General features: G+C 42.5%; 1 protein-coding gene across 1 annotated transcript in view; it reads right to left on the bottom strand.

Moving 5' to 3' along the window:
• LOC123516699 (lipase 3-like) overlaps positions 1-9,029 on the bottom strand; it is a 32,031-nt gene extending 23,002 nt beyond the window's left edge. Inside the window, exons 1-3 of the mRNA XM_045276300.1 lie at positions 8,948-9,029; positions 2,526-2,593; positions 1,240-1,374 (exon numbers count right to left, since the gene is read on the bottom strand). Of these exons, the coding sequence (XP_045132235.1) occupies positions 1,240-1,374; positions 2,526-2,593; positions 8,948-9,029 (285 nt within the window). The remainder of the gene's footprint in view (positions 1-1,239; positions 1,375-2,525; positions 2,594-8,947) is intronic.
• Between the last annotated feature and the right edge of the window lie 7,625 nt (positions 9,030-16,654).

Here is a 16,654-nt window from a genome sequence, read left to right as displayed (position 1 = left end):
TTCAGTAGTAGGTTAGAAACAAGGGAGGTGACAGAGTGGGAGAGTGAGGGAATATGCAAGAATTGAGGTATCAGCCTTACTTGTAGCAATATCCCTGCATAAATCCACGATCTATTGATGAAATTATCCAGTGCTGAGTGTATTTAGTGGTGAGAGTGACAAGAGTGAATGTGTGTGTGAGCGTGAGGTAAGGTGCAAGAATCAAGATATCAGCCCTATACTTGTGGCAATATTCTTGTATATAACTTAGATCTATTGATTAATTTACCTATAGGTGTGTTCAGTGGTAGGATCGTGACAAGGAATGTGAAAGAGAGTGTGAGCGTGTGGGAAGGTGCAAGAATCAAGATATCACCCCAACTTTTGTGGCAATCTGTGTGTAAAACAGACATTGAAACTAGCACTCCTGTCCTTGAATTCATGTTATGTAGCCTTAAGAGTCATTCTTGTTGACTAATAATAATGTGATGACCAAGTCTATGCCAGTCACCCACAACTCTATTGGTGAACTAATTTCTTCCTGTCTCTCCTCGTTTTTCCATTCAGTTTTGTCAAGATAGTGCCTTCCATTCTCCTTGACTGGCAGTGTTGATAAAAGATAAGAGAAACTACTGAGGATGATAGAGGATTGAGAGGATACAGAGTGCGTCGCTAATGAATTGCATGTTCCTGTGAAAAAAAAAATGTTATATGGAAAAGATTACGTGGAAAAGTTAGATAATTGAAAAGAAAAAAAGATATTCCACCCATGAAAGAATTAATCACTGAATTTTAAGGTGACGATGTATAACGATAGTGAATATGACGAGGAGATATGAATGCAATGACCTCACCTCCGATAGACATAATAAATAGTTTAAAGATAAGAAAACTTGGCGGGTACAGTGAAAACAGACCCATTGAATCAGAGCAGGTGAATTGTGGTCATGGAAGCGACAAGAATAAGAGACTGTGATGATGGTTAGAGAAAAGAACCGCAGAGAGAGAGAGAGAGAGAGAGAGAGACAGAGAGACAGACAGACAGACAGACAGACAGACAGACAGACAGACAGACAGACAGACAGACAGACAGACAAAGATACACACACAGACAGAGATACAGATAGACAGACACAGACACAGACACAAAAACACAGACAGAAACAGAGAGAGAGAGAGAGAGAGAGAGAGAGAGAGAGAGACAAGCAGAATGACAACGCCGGAGGATCATATTGCACTGTGCCTGGGAGGAGGAGTTACCGTAGTGAGGCGTGCGTGCGGGTGCTCTACTTTCACTGCAGGCTGACCGTAGTGGTGGGCGGTGGTCGGCTGGTCCCCTCCACCTGGCGCCACCACCGTCAGGAGCAGAGCCGCCAACCACGTGTACTGTACCACCTGACAGGGAAGAGATAGTAGTGGACCATTATAGATACAATAGACACTTTTATAAGAGTATTAGATATGTTGCTAGTGATGGCTGGCTGGGTGATGGTGGTGGTGGTGGTGGTGGTGGTGGTGGTGGTGGTGAGCAGCAGAAGAGAAGAGTTATACTAGAAAAAGGAAAAATAGGAAGTAATGAGAGGAGAGAAGATAACTTTTTGGAAATGTGATTTAGAAGAAGAAGAAGGAGAAGGAGAAGAAGAAAAGGAGGAGGAAGAAAAAGAAAAAGAAAAGGGAGAAGAAGAGAAAGAAAAGGGAAAAGAAGAAGAAAAATGGGGAAAAAAAGAAAATAAAATCGAAGAAGGAAAAGAAGGGAAGAGGAGAAGCAAGAAACAAGAACAAATCAATAATAGTTATAATGGTGGTGATGATGGTGATGATTGTGGCAGTGGCAATAGTAGTGACGGTGCGAGAAGGAAGTGACCACCACCACCACCACCACCACCACCAGTACTTCCGTGACTCATGAGGCGAAAGTCCCTCTCATCACATCCATTGCGTCTCATGAATATCTCCGCTTGCTTATGTATATTTACCTTTTACCTGTTTTTATGTCTTTTCTCTTTTTTTTTCCCAAAGGTATCATGTTATTGTTAGGTCTGCCGTGGTGGTGAGTGGTGGTGAGTGGTGACGGTGTATGACTGTCGTGGTAGTCGTCGTGGCGATCTTCAACTCATTCCCCATCGAAGAAAGGGAAAGGAAACGAAGAATGATAGAAAGAAAAAATAATGAAATGGGAGGAGGTGTAAGTGTGTGTGTGTGTGTGTGTGTGTGTGTGTGTGTGTGTCGGGTGGGGACTTGTGGGGAGAGAAGGGAGGGTGATACGCACTTTCACTGGGAACGTATTGTCATTTTTTTTCTTCTTTTTACTTTTTATGAACAAGACACAGCGTATATTCCGTTCCCTCTTTTGTCTGATGATGATGATGATGATGATGAGTATTTTTATCTAAACTTGGGGATTATGCATCTTTCCCGCATCATTACTATGCCCACTACAGCCACCTTCGCTCATCTCAACGTATACACACACCATATTCGGTTAAATTCACTTTCGTTGCCTCTTGAACGCCTGCAATGAAGACTCTACCTCTCCCAGGTCATACCGCCTCCTGAGGGCACGGCCGCACCGAACGTGATGAACTGTGAGGGCTGAAGGCAGCGAGCAGGTTGTCTGTTCAGAGAGAGAGAGACAAGAACATGACCCGCATTTAGAAGCCCTTTGCTCTCTCAATACGACTATCTTCAAAAGCCACAGAGATCAGTAGCTGAGTTCTCAAGAGTGTTTCTCTTGTTAATAATGCAGAATGCTCATTAATCTATCACTAGTATTGTACAAACACCCTTGAAAATTTGTGTAACTTAACCAGAGCACTTTTGAATTTAGGGAAAATGCGCTGCAGAAGTGTCTCAGAATATATAGTTCCAAGATTGAACACGAGCTATGTGATCTTATACAGCTGACCACACCGCACAATTGCCTTTACCTGCTAAGCAACCCGCGAATCTCTACGTATATGCCTCCCCAGAAAATAGGGAAAAAAAAAAAATACCACCAGAGCACGCGAAGGATAGTTTAATCTTACGTATGACACTACTTATTGAAATTCCTCCTTAATGTTTCCATAACTTCGAAAAATATGTAAAAAAAATAGAGATAAATAAAGCACTGTAAACTATCTGATTAACACTGCAGCTCCTAGGTATAGATTTTCCTTAAGCTTAACAGTGCTGTGATCTGAATCTGAAGTATGTATGATTGTAAACACCACCACTGACGCCATAAAGGAAGTGATTCAGTAAACTTACACAGGAAACACAATATTCTCCATAGAACCACATATTCAGTCGAGGCTGCTCCGTCTAAAGACATGAACTATAAAACTCTGTGGTCTGAACGGTTACAGTCCATTTAAAACCTTGTCTGATAAAAGATGCATTACAATATTGGTGCGCAGAACTCGAAAAATATTAACTCCTTCAGTAACATGCCGCGTTTCCATATTCACTCTGCTTACAATTTGGTGATTTTACACAGCTTCAGAAACTTATGTGGGGGATTTAAATAGCAAAGACTCTGGCCATTAATCTCCTGACGTCCATAAACTCCTCCTAATGCAAGTAAAATCGTCTAATCATCCCAAAAATCATGATAAGAATGCGTCTCAGTATCAATCACAACGGTTTCACTGCGGCATGTAGCAATTCACAGCACGAAAACCTATGTTCGGAAACTTAACAAGCATTTTCAACAAGAAGGGGGGATTAAAGAATAGTTATTGTAATTTCTGGGCAGCAAAGGTTTCCGTAGCACAAAAAAAGTTGTCTCAGAGTGTTTAGTAAATAAGGAAAGACGTGTTAAGTTCCGGTGAAAGGGTTTGGAGAATTAGACAATGTTCTGTTTGTCTTGACCAGCTCTGTTTGACTCTCTCTCTCTCTCTCTCTCTCTCTCTCTCTCTCTCTCTCTCTCTCTCTCTCTCGTGTGTGTGCTTGTGCATGCGTGCGTGTGTGTATTTTACTCAGCAATATCCGCAAACTCGCCACAATGCACCACTATGAGGAAACGCCCGCCCATATTATGCTTTGGAATGTTGTCTGTGTGGAAAAAAAAATAATAGCGGAAATTATTTTAAATCTGTATTGATTTTTTTTTTTTTTTTTTTTTTTACATTTACTTTTTTGTTTCTTTTCATTTTGGGGAAGGGAGAGAGAGAGAGGGTGGGGAGGAGCGGTGGCTGGGATGGGGGATGATTAGGAGCCGGGCAACCACAGCTACAGTAATATTTCTTGGATTTCTCTCTCTCTCTCTCTCTCTCTCTCTCTCTCTCTCTCTCTCTCTCTCTCTCTCTCTCTCTCTCATTTTTGCGCCATTATATTCAAGCTGTACTTTCTTCGCTTGGTCAACTTCACGCGCGTGCATTACATACTTAAACATTTCTCCATGTATTCACACACACACACACACACACACACACACACACACACACACACACACACACACTCTACCGCATAGTGTAGCGGTTAGCACGCTCGACTCACAATCGAGAGGGCCCGGGTTCGAGTCCCGGGAAGCGGCGAGGCAAATGGGCAAGCCTCTTAATGTGTAGCCCCTGTTCACCTAGCAGTAAATAGGTACGGGATGTAATTCGCTTTCCCGGTGTGTGGAGTGTGTTGTGGACTCAATCCTACCCGATGACCGGTCACTCCGAGGTCTGAGCTCTTTCCGTAGGGGAAAGACTGGATGGGTGACCAGCAGACGACCGTGGTGAATAACACACACACACACACACACACACACACACACACACACACACACACACACACACACACACACACAAGACCAGAAACATTTTAAAATTACAAGTAAGAAGGAGCGGAACATAGTGTTTGTCCAAGATATACACGGAAGGAACGCATGTAACTGTACCAAACACCTTGCCCGGAGCAGGTGATGAAACGCATGTCATCTTAGTAGCCGCTCACATGTTGGCGGGGTATCTCTCAAACACCACTGATCCCCGGGCTGCCCTGTAGTTCTGATGCCTCTGTGGTCTGAGCGGTTACAGTCTATTTAAAACTCTGTCTGCTAAAAAGATACATATGCAATACTGATACGCAGGTCTTGGAAAGTATTAATCTCTACAGTCCCAAGCATGCCGTGTTTTCATATTCATTCTGTTTACTATTTAGTGATTTTATACAGCTTCAGAAACTTATGTGGTGATTAGAATAGTTTGGAGTCTGGCCATTAATCTCCTGACCTCCATAGACTCTTCCTAATGCAAATAAGATTATCGAGTCATACACGAAAATCAAGGTAAAAATATTGAACTGGTTAATTCCAACGTTTTCACTGCGGCAGGTAGCAATTCACAGCACTAAAAGCTCTGTATGGAATCCTCACAAGCATTTAAAACAAGAAGAGGGATTTAAGAATAGATATTGTAATTTCTAGAGAGTATAAAGAAGTTTGTGTAGAGCAAGAAAAATTGTCTCAGTGTATGACAAGGATGGAAGCTGCGACGGAGGCAGCGCTGAGAGAGAAGCTGTAAAGGTGGTACTAGTTTCACAGGCCTCTCCTCCCCTCTCTCTCTCTCTCTCTCTCTCTCTCTCTCTCTCTCTCTCTCTCTCTGGTGGTAATCACAGTGGTGTTGATTGAAGTGGTACTGGTTTGACGGTGACTGGTGTTGCCGAGTGTGGTGCTACATGGCTTCTCTTTCCTTTTATAGATGATGATGGGAAAAACGGTGGTGACAGTCGTGGTGCGTATATAACTGTCACTGATTTGTTTTTGTTTTGTTTCTCTCTCTCTCTCTCTCTCTCTCTCTCTCTCTCTCTCTCTCTCTCTCTCTCTCTCTCTCTCTCTCTCTCTCTCTCTCTCTCTCTCTCTCTCTCTCTCTCTCTCTCTCTCTCTCTCTCTCTCTCTCTCTCTCTCTCTCTCTCTCTCTCTCTCTCTCTCTCTCTCTCTCTCTCTCTCTCTCTCTCTCTCTCTCTCTCTCTCTCTCTCTCTCTCTCTCTTGTGGTGGTGAAGTGGTGGTATTGGTGTGGGACGTGTTGCTGTTATGACTATCGTTGGTGGTGGCGGAGGAGGCGTCGTGTGGTTAGTGGTGGTGGTGGTGGTGGTGGTGGTAAAGGTAAAGGTAGTGGTGGTGGTGTTGGTGGTGGGTTAATGATATTTCCCTCCTGAGGTTATAAGCTTTTACTGGACAGCACTCAAGTAACAAAAGGTTTTTCAAGTAACAAAAGGTTTAGATTAATTCAGCTCCTTAATCTTCCTTTTGATCCCTTCCTTTTACAAACTGTAAAGAAAAAAAGGCAACAGTCATTTCTCTAATCCCCACCTTTCCTTAACCTCTTCAGTAGTGGGGCGCATTTTTACCATGAGTTTTGGGTATGATTACACGATTTTATTAACATTAGGAAGGATTTATGAAGGTCAGAAGATTAATGACCAGAGTCTTCACTATTTTAATCTCCACATCAGTTTTTGAAGCTGTGTAAAATCTCCAAATAGTAACCAGAATGAATATGAAATAGCGGCATGGTACTAAAGGGGTAAGTTAACTTCTTCAGTATTGGGACGCATTTTTACCATGAGTTTTGGGTGTGATTACACGATTTTATTTACATTAGCAAGGGTTTATGGAGGCCAGTCTTCACTATACTTTAATCCCCACATGAGTTTCTGAAGCTGTATAAAATCCCCATATATTAAGCAGAATGAATATGAGAACGCGTCATTGCACTGAAGGTGTTAACTAAATATCTGATCTGTAACTGTGAATACGTGGCTAGTTCCTCGTAACGTGACAGCAAATTAACCCGCGATTATGGTTTGCTGTTGTCAGTGGTGTGTAAGTCCGAACATGAAGAGCAGTGAAAGAAAGAAGCACCGTACCGCGAGCTCCCACAAACTCCAGACAAATTATGCCATGACGTGTTTCTATATTCATTCTGTTTACTATTTGGTGATTTCATTTATGTGGGGGATTAAAATAGTAAAGACTGTGGCCATTAATCTTCTGACCTCCATAGAACCTTGCTAGTGTAAATAAAATGGTCTAATCGTACGCAAATCTCAAGGGGAAAATATGTTCCAGTATTGAAGGGTTTAATCTCCCGTGGCCACGGAGATTAAAATTAAGTAATGCCCTTCTTATTTGCTTTGTATGGAGGAACTTAGACCAAGACACTAGCGCACAGGAGCATGAGAAAGTGAAGGAAGCTGCAGGAAACCGTCAGACCTTACATGAGACTGCCCGTATTTAGAAACGCTTTGCTCTCTCACCATCAATGCTGTCCAAAGGCTCCAGGTGAAGATAGTCGTGTTTTTAAGAGCATTTTGTATGGTTCTGGTAATCGATTGGCAAGATTTCTCGTTTATTAAAGGGAAAAATTGTCTTGAAAACCTGGCTAGTCGTCTCTGTGGCCTTGCAAAATTGTCCTAGTGTGAGGGGAAGGTGTTTCTGAATACGAGAGACAATAACTACACAAAATGCTACCATTATATTTCCACCTTTCATCCTCATACATAAACTTAACACATTTTCTAAAGCTTCCTAATGACTCGGCACCAAGAATCAGCACATTACGAACCCCATTCTATTCACCCGCCTTGCTATCTCTTCTTAACCACTTGAGTACCATGACGCGTTTCCATATTCATTCTGCTGTGTATTTGGTGATTTCGTACAGCTCTAGAAACTCATATGGGGAAATGAAATAGTGAAGACTGTGGCCATTAACCTTTTTGACCTCCATAGATGGTTCCTAATGTCAATAAAAGTCTGATCGTGCATAAATCTCAAGGTAAAAATGTGTCTCAATATTAAAGGGGTTAACGTATACGATGAACTATATAACGTGTACTGGTGATGGTAGTGGTGGTGGTGGTGGTAATGGTAGTGGTGGTGGTGGTGGTGGTGGTGGTGGTAGTGGACGTGCTGATGTTGTTGGCCTATCCGGTGAGTGGTGACAAATGCGAAGGTGTTGCATTGGCCAGCGGTGGAGAGGCAAACATTGGTTCATTTAGACCACGCTGGAGTTGAGATTCAGGCCGCGTTGCGTAAACCTTCAAGGCCTGCAGGAGGACTTGGCGATGGTGGTGGTGATGGTAGTGGTAGCAATGTCCTATATGCCTGTCTCGGGAATGAGGGTAATGAGTGTGTGTGTGTGTGTGTGTGTGTGTGTGTGTGTGTGTGTGTGTGTGTGTGTGTGTGCGTGTGCGTGTGTGTTTGTGTGTGTCTGTATCTGTGTGTGTGTGTGTGTGTGTGTGTGTGTCCCAGAATCTCTTACTGGTTCGATGAATTATTCTATTTAGGTCTCTTTTTGTCATAATAGTAATAGTAATAATGATAATAACTAATAGTAATAATAATAATAATGATAATAATAATAATGATAGTAATGATGATAATAATAATAATAATGATAATAATAATAATAATAATAATAATAATAATAATAATAATAATAATAATAATAATAACAACAACAACAATAGCAGCAGAAGTAGTAATAACGACATTGATGAAACTTTTTCGAAAGGCGCTGACCAACAAAACTCTTAGCGGAGAACAGTGAACTGAAACAAAAGACTCACGAGGAGATATGAGCGTGCAGATTCAGTTATTAACGTTTGCATATCACTTCACTTTTACTCATTCCTCGTATTTACTCCTTCAGATTCAGTTAAGAGACGTTTGCTTACTCATCTGACAGCACATCACTTTCCTTTTACTCATTCCTCGTATTTACTCCTTCAGATTAAGTTAAGAGATGTTTGCTTACTCACCTATTAGCACATCACTTCACTTTTACTCATTCCTCGTATTTACTCCTCAGGGAATAAACCTCATACCTTTGGATCATTATAGCGTCAAACTGATGTAGCGTGATATTTTCTTCTGGGTGCTGACGCGCGGAACATAAAACACTATTGTTAAGACTCCACAAAACCCGTTAATTTGTCTGTTAGGTCAAGTGTGAGAAAGGCGAGTCGAGGTAAGGAAAAAGCTGGATAACTCACACCAGGAGAAGCAACACTGGTATATTTCACCCATACCAGTCAGTTGATCTGTCTCCGTGTTTACATGTTCAAGAGACTTCATCGTGCTAGACCCGTTATTCAGAATCGCTTTGCTCTCTCACCACGATCACTTTCAAGGGCCACAGAGATGAACAGCCTGCTTCTCACGAACCTTTCTCCTTTAAGTAATGCAGAAATATTGTTGATGTATCATTAGAATCATAAAAACACGCTTAACCCCTTCAGTACTGGGACTTACTTTTTACATTGAGATTTATGTACGATTAGACCATTTTATTTAAATTGAAGGGGGCCTATATAGGTCAGAAGATTAATGGCCACAATTTTCACTATTCTAATCCCTCACATAAGTTTCTGAAGCTGTAGAAAACCACCAAATAGTAAGCAAAATAGATGTAAAAACGCGTTGTGGTATTGGAGGGATTAAAAGCCAGAGTGTATTTAACTATAGTCATATGAAAGTCGTGGATGTGAAGCGCGGAAGTGTTTCATGAAGAATTTTGATCGGAGAGCTGCAGTGCGATGGGCATGCTTTGCTGGAGGACTTTTATGACTGAGGTTGGTTTGCATTCCATGCGTCTGAGTAGAGTCTGTATACGCGTGTTAAGCTCCTCGCGGCCTTGACCATAAAACTCTTAGCACGCAGGTGTAAAGGTTGTGAGAAAAGAACCAATGACCATGACCGTCTCTCCCTCTCTTCCTCCTCAAGCCTTGTCTAGCGAAAAGGAAATGATAAAGTTTTTAGGAAGTACTTTATGAAAAACATTGTATCTGCAAATTTTCTTCCTTCCTGTCCAGCATCCCTTCCTTACCAGTATATAAATAGTTTTACTTTGAGAATTCGTGACTCTCTCTCTCTCTCTCTCTCTCTCTCTCTCTCTCTCTCTCTCTCTCTCTCTCTCTCTCTCTCCAGGAGATAGGAAATGTAAAAAAATAAGTTTGGTTTTAAATTCTTGATTCTTTCTCTACTTACCAATTTCCTCTCTGCATTGTTATGTCTTCACAAGCACGAGCGTTTGAATGAGTAGTGAATGAAATATAACACTCTTGGTTGTCTTTTAATTTTTTTTTTTTTTTTTCATGTGTGTCTTCGCTAAGAATTTATGAAGCTAATGATTGCGGTGTCTATGGCAGTTGTTGTGAGTGTTACCTGAGTGACTATGAGAGGGATAAGTTACAGTAGAGTGTGCATTACTACTAAGTTTGTTTCGTGTAGAAAAAGAAAAAAAAACATCCTCAAAAGCCAGTGTGCGTTTGTAAATGGCTTAACTAACATTCCTTCTCTTTAACCACTAGGCTGTCTACTCTAAAATGCCTCATTGGTTCAACACACTATAGCTCATTGATATAATTGACTTATTTATTTTCTTCTTAATCCCCTTCAATACTGGGACACATTTTTACCTTGAAATTCATGTACGATTAGACCATTTTGTTGACATTAGGAACTGTCTATGGAGGTCAGAAGAATAATGGTCACAGTCTTCACTATTTTAATCCCTACGTAAGCTGTATAAAATCACCGAATAGTGAGCAGAATGAATGTGGAAATGCGTCCTGGTACTGAAGAGGTTAAGACGGTGATGAAGACCACCAGGATGACTGTCTTCTGGTCAACGATATTGCAAGTGTTGGGATTTCGCGAATATTTATAAAAAAAAAAAAAAAAAAGACAAATCACCGCTTCCTTTCTCCTCTTTGCGTTTAGGTTACAAGTGTGTGTGTGTGTGTGTGTGTGTGTGTGTGTGTGTGTGTGTGTGTGTGTGTGTGTGTGTGTGTGTGTGTGTGTATTTTGCCTTACCTCATATTGCGTTGCATTTCCTTCGCCTTTTCCTCTGTCTGTTTGGCTCTTTTCTCGCTCTCCCTCTCACTCTCACTAATTCTCACTCTCACTTTCTTGCTCCTTCTCCGCGTCTTCGTTAACTGAGAGGGAGATCTTAACCTCTGAGTCACCTGGCAAAACTCACCATTTCCTCTCACCAGCAGCACGCATTGACACTCACTACTGATCTTATTCTCGTGTATTAACAGCTCACCAAAACACACTACGTCCAGCAAGAGAGCAAAGCAGGTCGTGGCATTAAGGATGACGGAGGAGCACTTCAGATTTTTCTCCCACCTGTACGCAGCACTTAATGATAAACACTTTATTTGCTCTTTTCATTAGACGCACCACAATACTTTCCTTAGCCCGTTCAGTACAAAGGACGCGTTTTTGTACAACTTCAGAAACTTGCGTGGGGAATAAGATAGTTAAGACTGTGGCCATTGATCTTCTGGCCTCCATAGACCCTTTCTAATGTCAATAAAATCGTCCAGTCATACCCAAACTTAAGGTAAAAAATGCGTCCCAGTACTGAAAAGGTTAATTCTTGTGTGGTGTTGGGCCATGCCACCACTGTCCGACCTGTAGCAGAGAGGAAACCACGGTGCGTCAGATCAAGGGAGGAAAGATAGCAGGATTTCTCTCGACTGGCGGATTATCAAGGCGTGTAATTCGTCCCATAGCAAAGGAGACTATAAATTGTATCAGCCGAGGTAATGTGCAAAAACTTTTCGACTTTTCTCGCTTATCACCGTCAATTTAGCGAAGCGCAACTCGCCGTTGAAGGAAACAAAACCGGCTAATACAAGGAAGGCGAGAGAGAGACAGCAACGCAGCTCACCGGTACACATAAGGCCCGTATTCAGAAACGCTTTGCTCTCTCACTACGACTATTTTCCAAGGCCACAGAGGTGATTAGCAGGATTTTCAAGAGTGTTTCTCCAGTTAATAATGTAGAAATCTTGTCAATCTGCCTCTAGAACCGTAAAAATATCTTAAAAACCCGTGGGAATTTAAGTAAAGCCTTTTGAAATAGTGGAGGTGAAGCGCAGAAGTGTTTGGAGAATATGAGCCAAAGTATCATTACGCGCCCGCTGCTTGCATTGCCAAGAGCCGAACCACCACCGCTACTCCCACGCCGGACCGCTGACTGACTCGCGCACTGGGACCACCACCGCTAACCCTTCACTTATACGTATACTTACTTCACTTTCACTGCTACGCGCGGCTCGGATCACAAAACAGAATGAGAGGCCAAAGCTTGTGGTCTGATTACCTCATATTAGGAAAGAAACCAAAGCACTGCGATCTTGAGTAAGTGCACCGGCGCGTATCCCAGTACTACATAAGGTGCGCGCGGGGGAGACAGCAGCGGTGTGTCTGGGTGCGTTGTGTTTAGGCCAAGGGGCACCGAGCGAATGAGAGGATGATGCGCAGCCCACCACGGAGGAGAGGAAGAAGTGGTGGAGATAGGGAAGGACGGTCGCAGGAAGAAAGAGATAGGGAAGGACGAACAGGAAGGAAGGAAAGGGATGGAGAGGGAGGGAGGGAGGAGGGAAAGGAAGGACGGCAGGAATGCATGATGAGGAAAGGAGAAAGGAGAATGAAAATTATTCCGATACAAAGAAAGAGAGAGAGAGAGAGAGAGAGAGAGAGAGAGAGAGAGAGAGAGAGAGAGAGAGAGAGAGAGAGAGAATTAATTATACAGGGATACATACCATAAACAATCATCCTTTCCTTCCTAGCCATCCTGTCAGTCTAACTCTCCTCTTCCCCCAAAAAGCCATGCAATCCCAATTATCGGCAGCCTCTCCTTCCCTGTGTGTTCAGCCTCCTTGTCGCCCCGGTCCCCACTTCCACCTTCCTCCAACTAGTTACCTCGCCCAACCCACACCCCGCGGTATCTTGCACCAATACCCTTTCGTCTTTTAAACCTTTCACCACCTCTGTTTGCTTGCCAGTTCACGCGCCTCGCTGCCCTCCTCATTATCACTTTAGTTTACACATTCTTTTTATACCTGACCTCTCCACGTCTTTGAAAAAGTATCCCAGCTCATGTGTTTGTTACTATGAACATTTTCGTTGCCTATCTCACCCGGCAGAAAGATGTACAGTACAAGTATGCAAGCCCTTTCTCTTTCGGCCGTTTGAGGTGCTGCATATTTTAGCATTCATAATTTACGAAAGTATGTTTTAATATCTCTTCTGTCTGTCCCAGACGCATGCAACCTTGAGTCTCGGTGCGTAACGTGCATGTGAAAGGCTGAGGTGTGTTTGGAGGTTTGTTCTCGTCCTTGTAGACCTATCGACGCAGGTCAAGCAGCGCTCACTCGCACACTGCCTGGGCTGCCTATCTAATTAAACATTAAACTTCAAGGTCTGTGAGATTTCTCGCTTCTCAAATAAAATCGAAGCCAGTTTGCAATACCCACCTTCCCCACCTGCCACGCACACATTTACATAAATGAATAGATGATTGCGTGATCATTAAGGGAAAACAAACTGTGAGAACCTAAATTGTCTTTCTATCCTTTGAAGAATAATGAGACCAGAAAGTTTCACTATTTCACTGCAGATTGGTTTGATGCGAGTTTTGAGTGTTGTTTCAAAAGACGAGTCTCGGGACACTACTTCAGTCCTTCAGGGACTTTACACACGACCAATGGGGATGTGTGGTGTTTCAGGACGAGAGTGAAGAATGTGTACAAACCGGTCATGCAGACTCGCAGATTTGAAACACCATCTTGCTTGAGTAGGAGAGACAAAGATTAGTCAGTGACACCAAACACCGACGAATTTGAGAAACGTGCTTGGCCATAACACTCACTCACTGATCGCCTGACGAAGCCTTTACTCATCACAGCAAGCGTCGTGCTGTCAGGAAAGTGAAAGGATCAAATAAAGAATACAGGTCCGCGTCAGAGAGCGTTTCCTAGGATTCAAGTTTGTCTCGTGTGTGTGTATGATCTTTCTTTGCTGTTGTGTTGGTGACTTTACCACACACATTTACATTACCTTATTATTATTATTATTATTATTTTGTACTGTATTCATGTATATCCACTTGTACATCTGTATACATTTTATATATCCCTTACATATATCACCACTATATTTTCTGCGTCCCTCTGTTTTGGCGCCACCTGTAGCGTCAGGTCACACCATCACTGAGGTCACAGTCAGTCTGGACTCTGGAGGTGACGGTCGCTGGGGTCACCTTCGCGCCTCACAGACTCCCGTCGGTCCACCCCGCATCAGCCTGTATACCAATACATCCTGACTACCTACACTTTGTTTGGCCTTCCCTTAACACTGTGGACTTGTGGCCCCCGCACAAACCATTACACGAGTTTGGCGTGAAAAAAAAAAAAAAGGGTTTAATTTGGCCACTGATTCCTCGAAGATGGCGGATCGTGTGAGAATACAGGAATGTTAAAAGAAGTGAAGAAAGTCATTCATTTAGCCTTAGATTTCTCTCAGGTCTCTGAATACCCTGTGAACCTGAGAATATTACTTGTAAGCCTCTTAATGTTGCCCTGAACTAAGCACCTTTTCAACCTTCTTATCTTTTATTGAATGGCATGTATATACTTAACTTCATTTACGAGTACAGTATGGAATGAGAGAGACAGAGAGAGATAGAGATTATATGAAGAAAATATGCCCCCGTCTTCTTTCCATTATAGACAAAAGAAAAACACGGAAGGATGCAGACGATTGGTAATGAGCTTTTCTTTCACTTAGCAATATGTATGTTATGATAAAAGACAAGAGAAGGTAAAGAAAAACATGCCTGTGTGTGTGTGTGTGTGTGTGTGTGTGTGTGTGTGTGTGTGTGTGTGTGTGTGTGTGTGTGTGTGTGTGTCTTTCTGTCTGTGTGTGTGTGTGTGTGTGTGTGTGTGTCTGTCTGTCTGTGTGTGTGTGTGTGTGTGTGTGTGTGTGTGTGTGTGTGTATGTTTTATCTCTATCAGTTAACGAGGCATAAGAAAACATAAATGACTATATTTTTTTTCCAACTCAAAAGCACAAGTGGCAAAGGAAGAAAAATGTAAGAACGAAGACAAAAAAAATAATGAATAAAAAAGACACTTAACTAATTTCTACATAAAAGCAAAGAAAAAACAAAGTAAGCAAACTATCAAATCACAAACACTAACGTAACGTAACCTATACACTCCTCCTCCTCCTCCTCTACTGACACCCCCCTCGATTTGTATTCACGTTTTCTAAAGATCTACGTGTAATTTTCGTCTTGGGATGTTTAGTCATGTTTTTGTTAACCTTTCCGTAGCGCCAGACTCGCTCACTCACATTTTTATCTCTCGTAACGGAAAGCACAGTGAAATATTGAAGTTATTCAAAGAGGAAGACACGATTCAAGTTTCAAGAGTTGCACAAGGGTTGAAAAAGAAGCTTGACTGGCTTTTACTGCAATGGAGAGAGAGAGAGAGAGAGAGTCGTGCCAGTAAGTTCCGTGGTGTGCAAGTAGGGGGCGTTGTGCTGCAGGATGGTTGTGTCTTGGGCGGGGTGAGAGTGTCTTCTTCTTCTTCTTCTTCTTTTAACCTATTTCGCTTTGTATGTCGTCACGTCTTCTTTGTGTGTGTCCAGCAGCCCCTTGAGAAATCCGAGTAGAAGTATTGAAGTATTGAAGGAACTGAATTATTGGAAAGGTGGAAATTAGAAAGGTGGAGTATGATCAAGATAAGAGAGAGAGAGAGAGAGAGAGAGAGAGAGAGAGAGAGAGAGAGAGAGAGACTGACACACACACACACACACACACACACACACACACACACACACACAGAGAGAGAGAGAGAGAGAGAGAGAGAGAGAGAGAGAGAGAGAGAGAGAGAGAGAGAACACCCAACCAACGAACGAGCTGCCCAACACACACACACACATACACGATTCCAAATTTACACCGTGAGGTAGAAGAACTCCGAAGCACTAAGTTTGCTGGTGACCTGGAAATTTTGTCTCTCAAGTTGAACGGTCGCAGTTAACCTCCTCAGCTGCTTCAGAAGGTTAAGAAGCAAGGTGTCTGGCTAACAGGTCTTGCACGAAATGTTGATCATAATTGTTCTTGTGGGGGAGGCAAGAGAGAGAGAGAGAGAGAGAGAGAGAGAGTGTGTGTGTGTGTGTGTGTGTGAGAGGCAAGGGGAGGATGTGGAGAGCGAGAATAACCTTGGAATCTTCATCTGCACCACTGGGTGGCTGTTTCTCAACTTTCCCGTGGAATTAACCACATGGAGGACGCCCAGGGAAAGAGAAACAAACGGGGAGGGGAGCGATGAGGCGAGGCCTAGACTAACCTTGGAATCTTCATCTGCGCGGTGCACTAGTGGGTAGCTGGCTGGCTGCTTCTCAACTTTTCCGTGGATTCAACAACACAAAGGACGCCCAGGGAAAGAGGAACAAACTGGAAGGTGAATGGTCAGGCTATTAAGATTTCACACAGCTGCGGGTCTTTATAGGGGTTTCATTGATGGAAAGATACGAGAAGCTTACCTTAGGATTTGTCATTATAATTTTTTCGTGGATGGGAAGGAGGTTGGGGGAAAAGGCGGCTAAAATATGAAGAAAGTTGCATGTTTTATTGGTATTAACTCTTGCAGCGGTTAGGTGATGGTATCTGTGTCCCTTTGTGTGTATGGGGAGGGTTGAGGGGTGTTGCACATTTAGCCTACTCTTTCTTTATTCTTTTGAAAATAATAATAATAAGTTTAGTTTCACAGCACGCACTCAGTTCAATAGACTTTCATTCTTATTTTCCTTGTACTTCCCTCAATTTCACTTACCTTGACTTTTTTTTTTTCATAAACACAATCGAGTCACGCTTAGATCGAGCCAAAAAGAGAAAA

This window comes from Portunus trituberculatus, chromosome 41, assembly GCF_017591435.1.
Source record: "Portunus trituberculatus isolate SZX2019 chromosome 41, ASM1759143v1, whole genome shotgun sequence".
NCBI classification, from domain to species: Eukaryota; Metazoa; Arthropoda; class Malacostraca; order Decapoda; family Portunidae; genus Portunus; species Portunus trituberculatus.
Note: the sequence above shows the minus strand (reverse complement) of the source record. Positions and strands in the feature narration are given on the sequence as shown.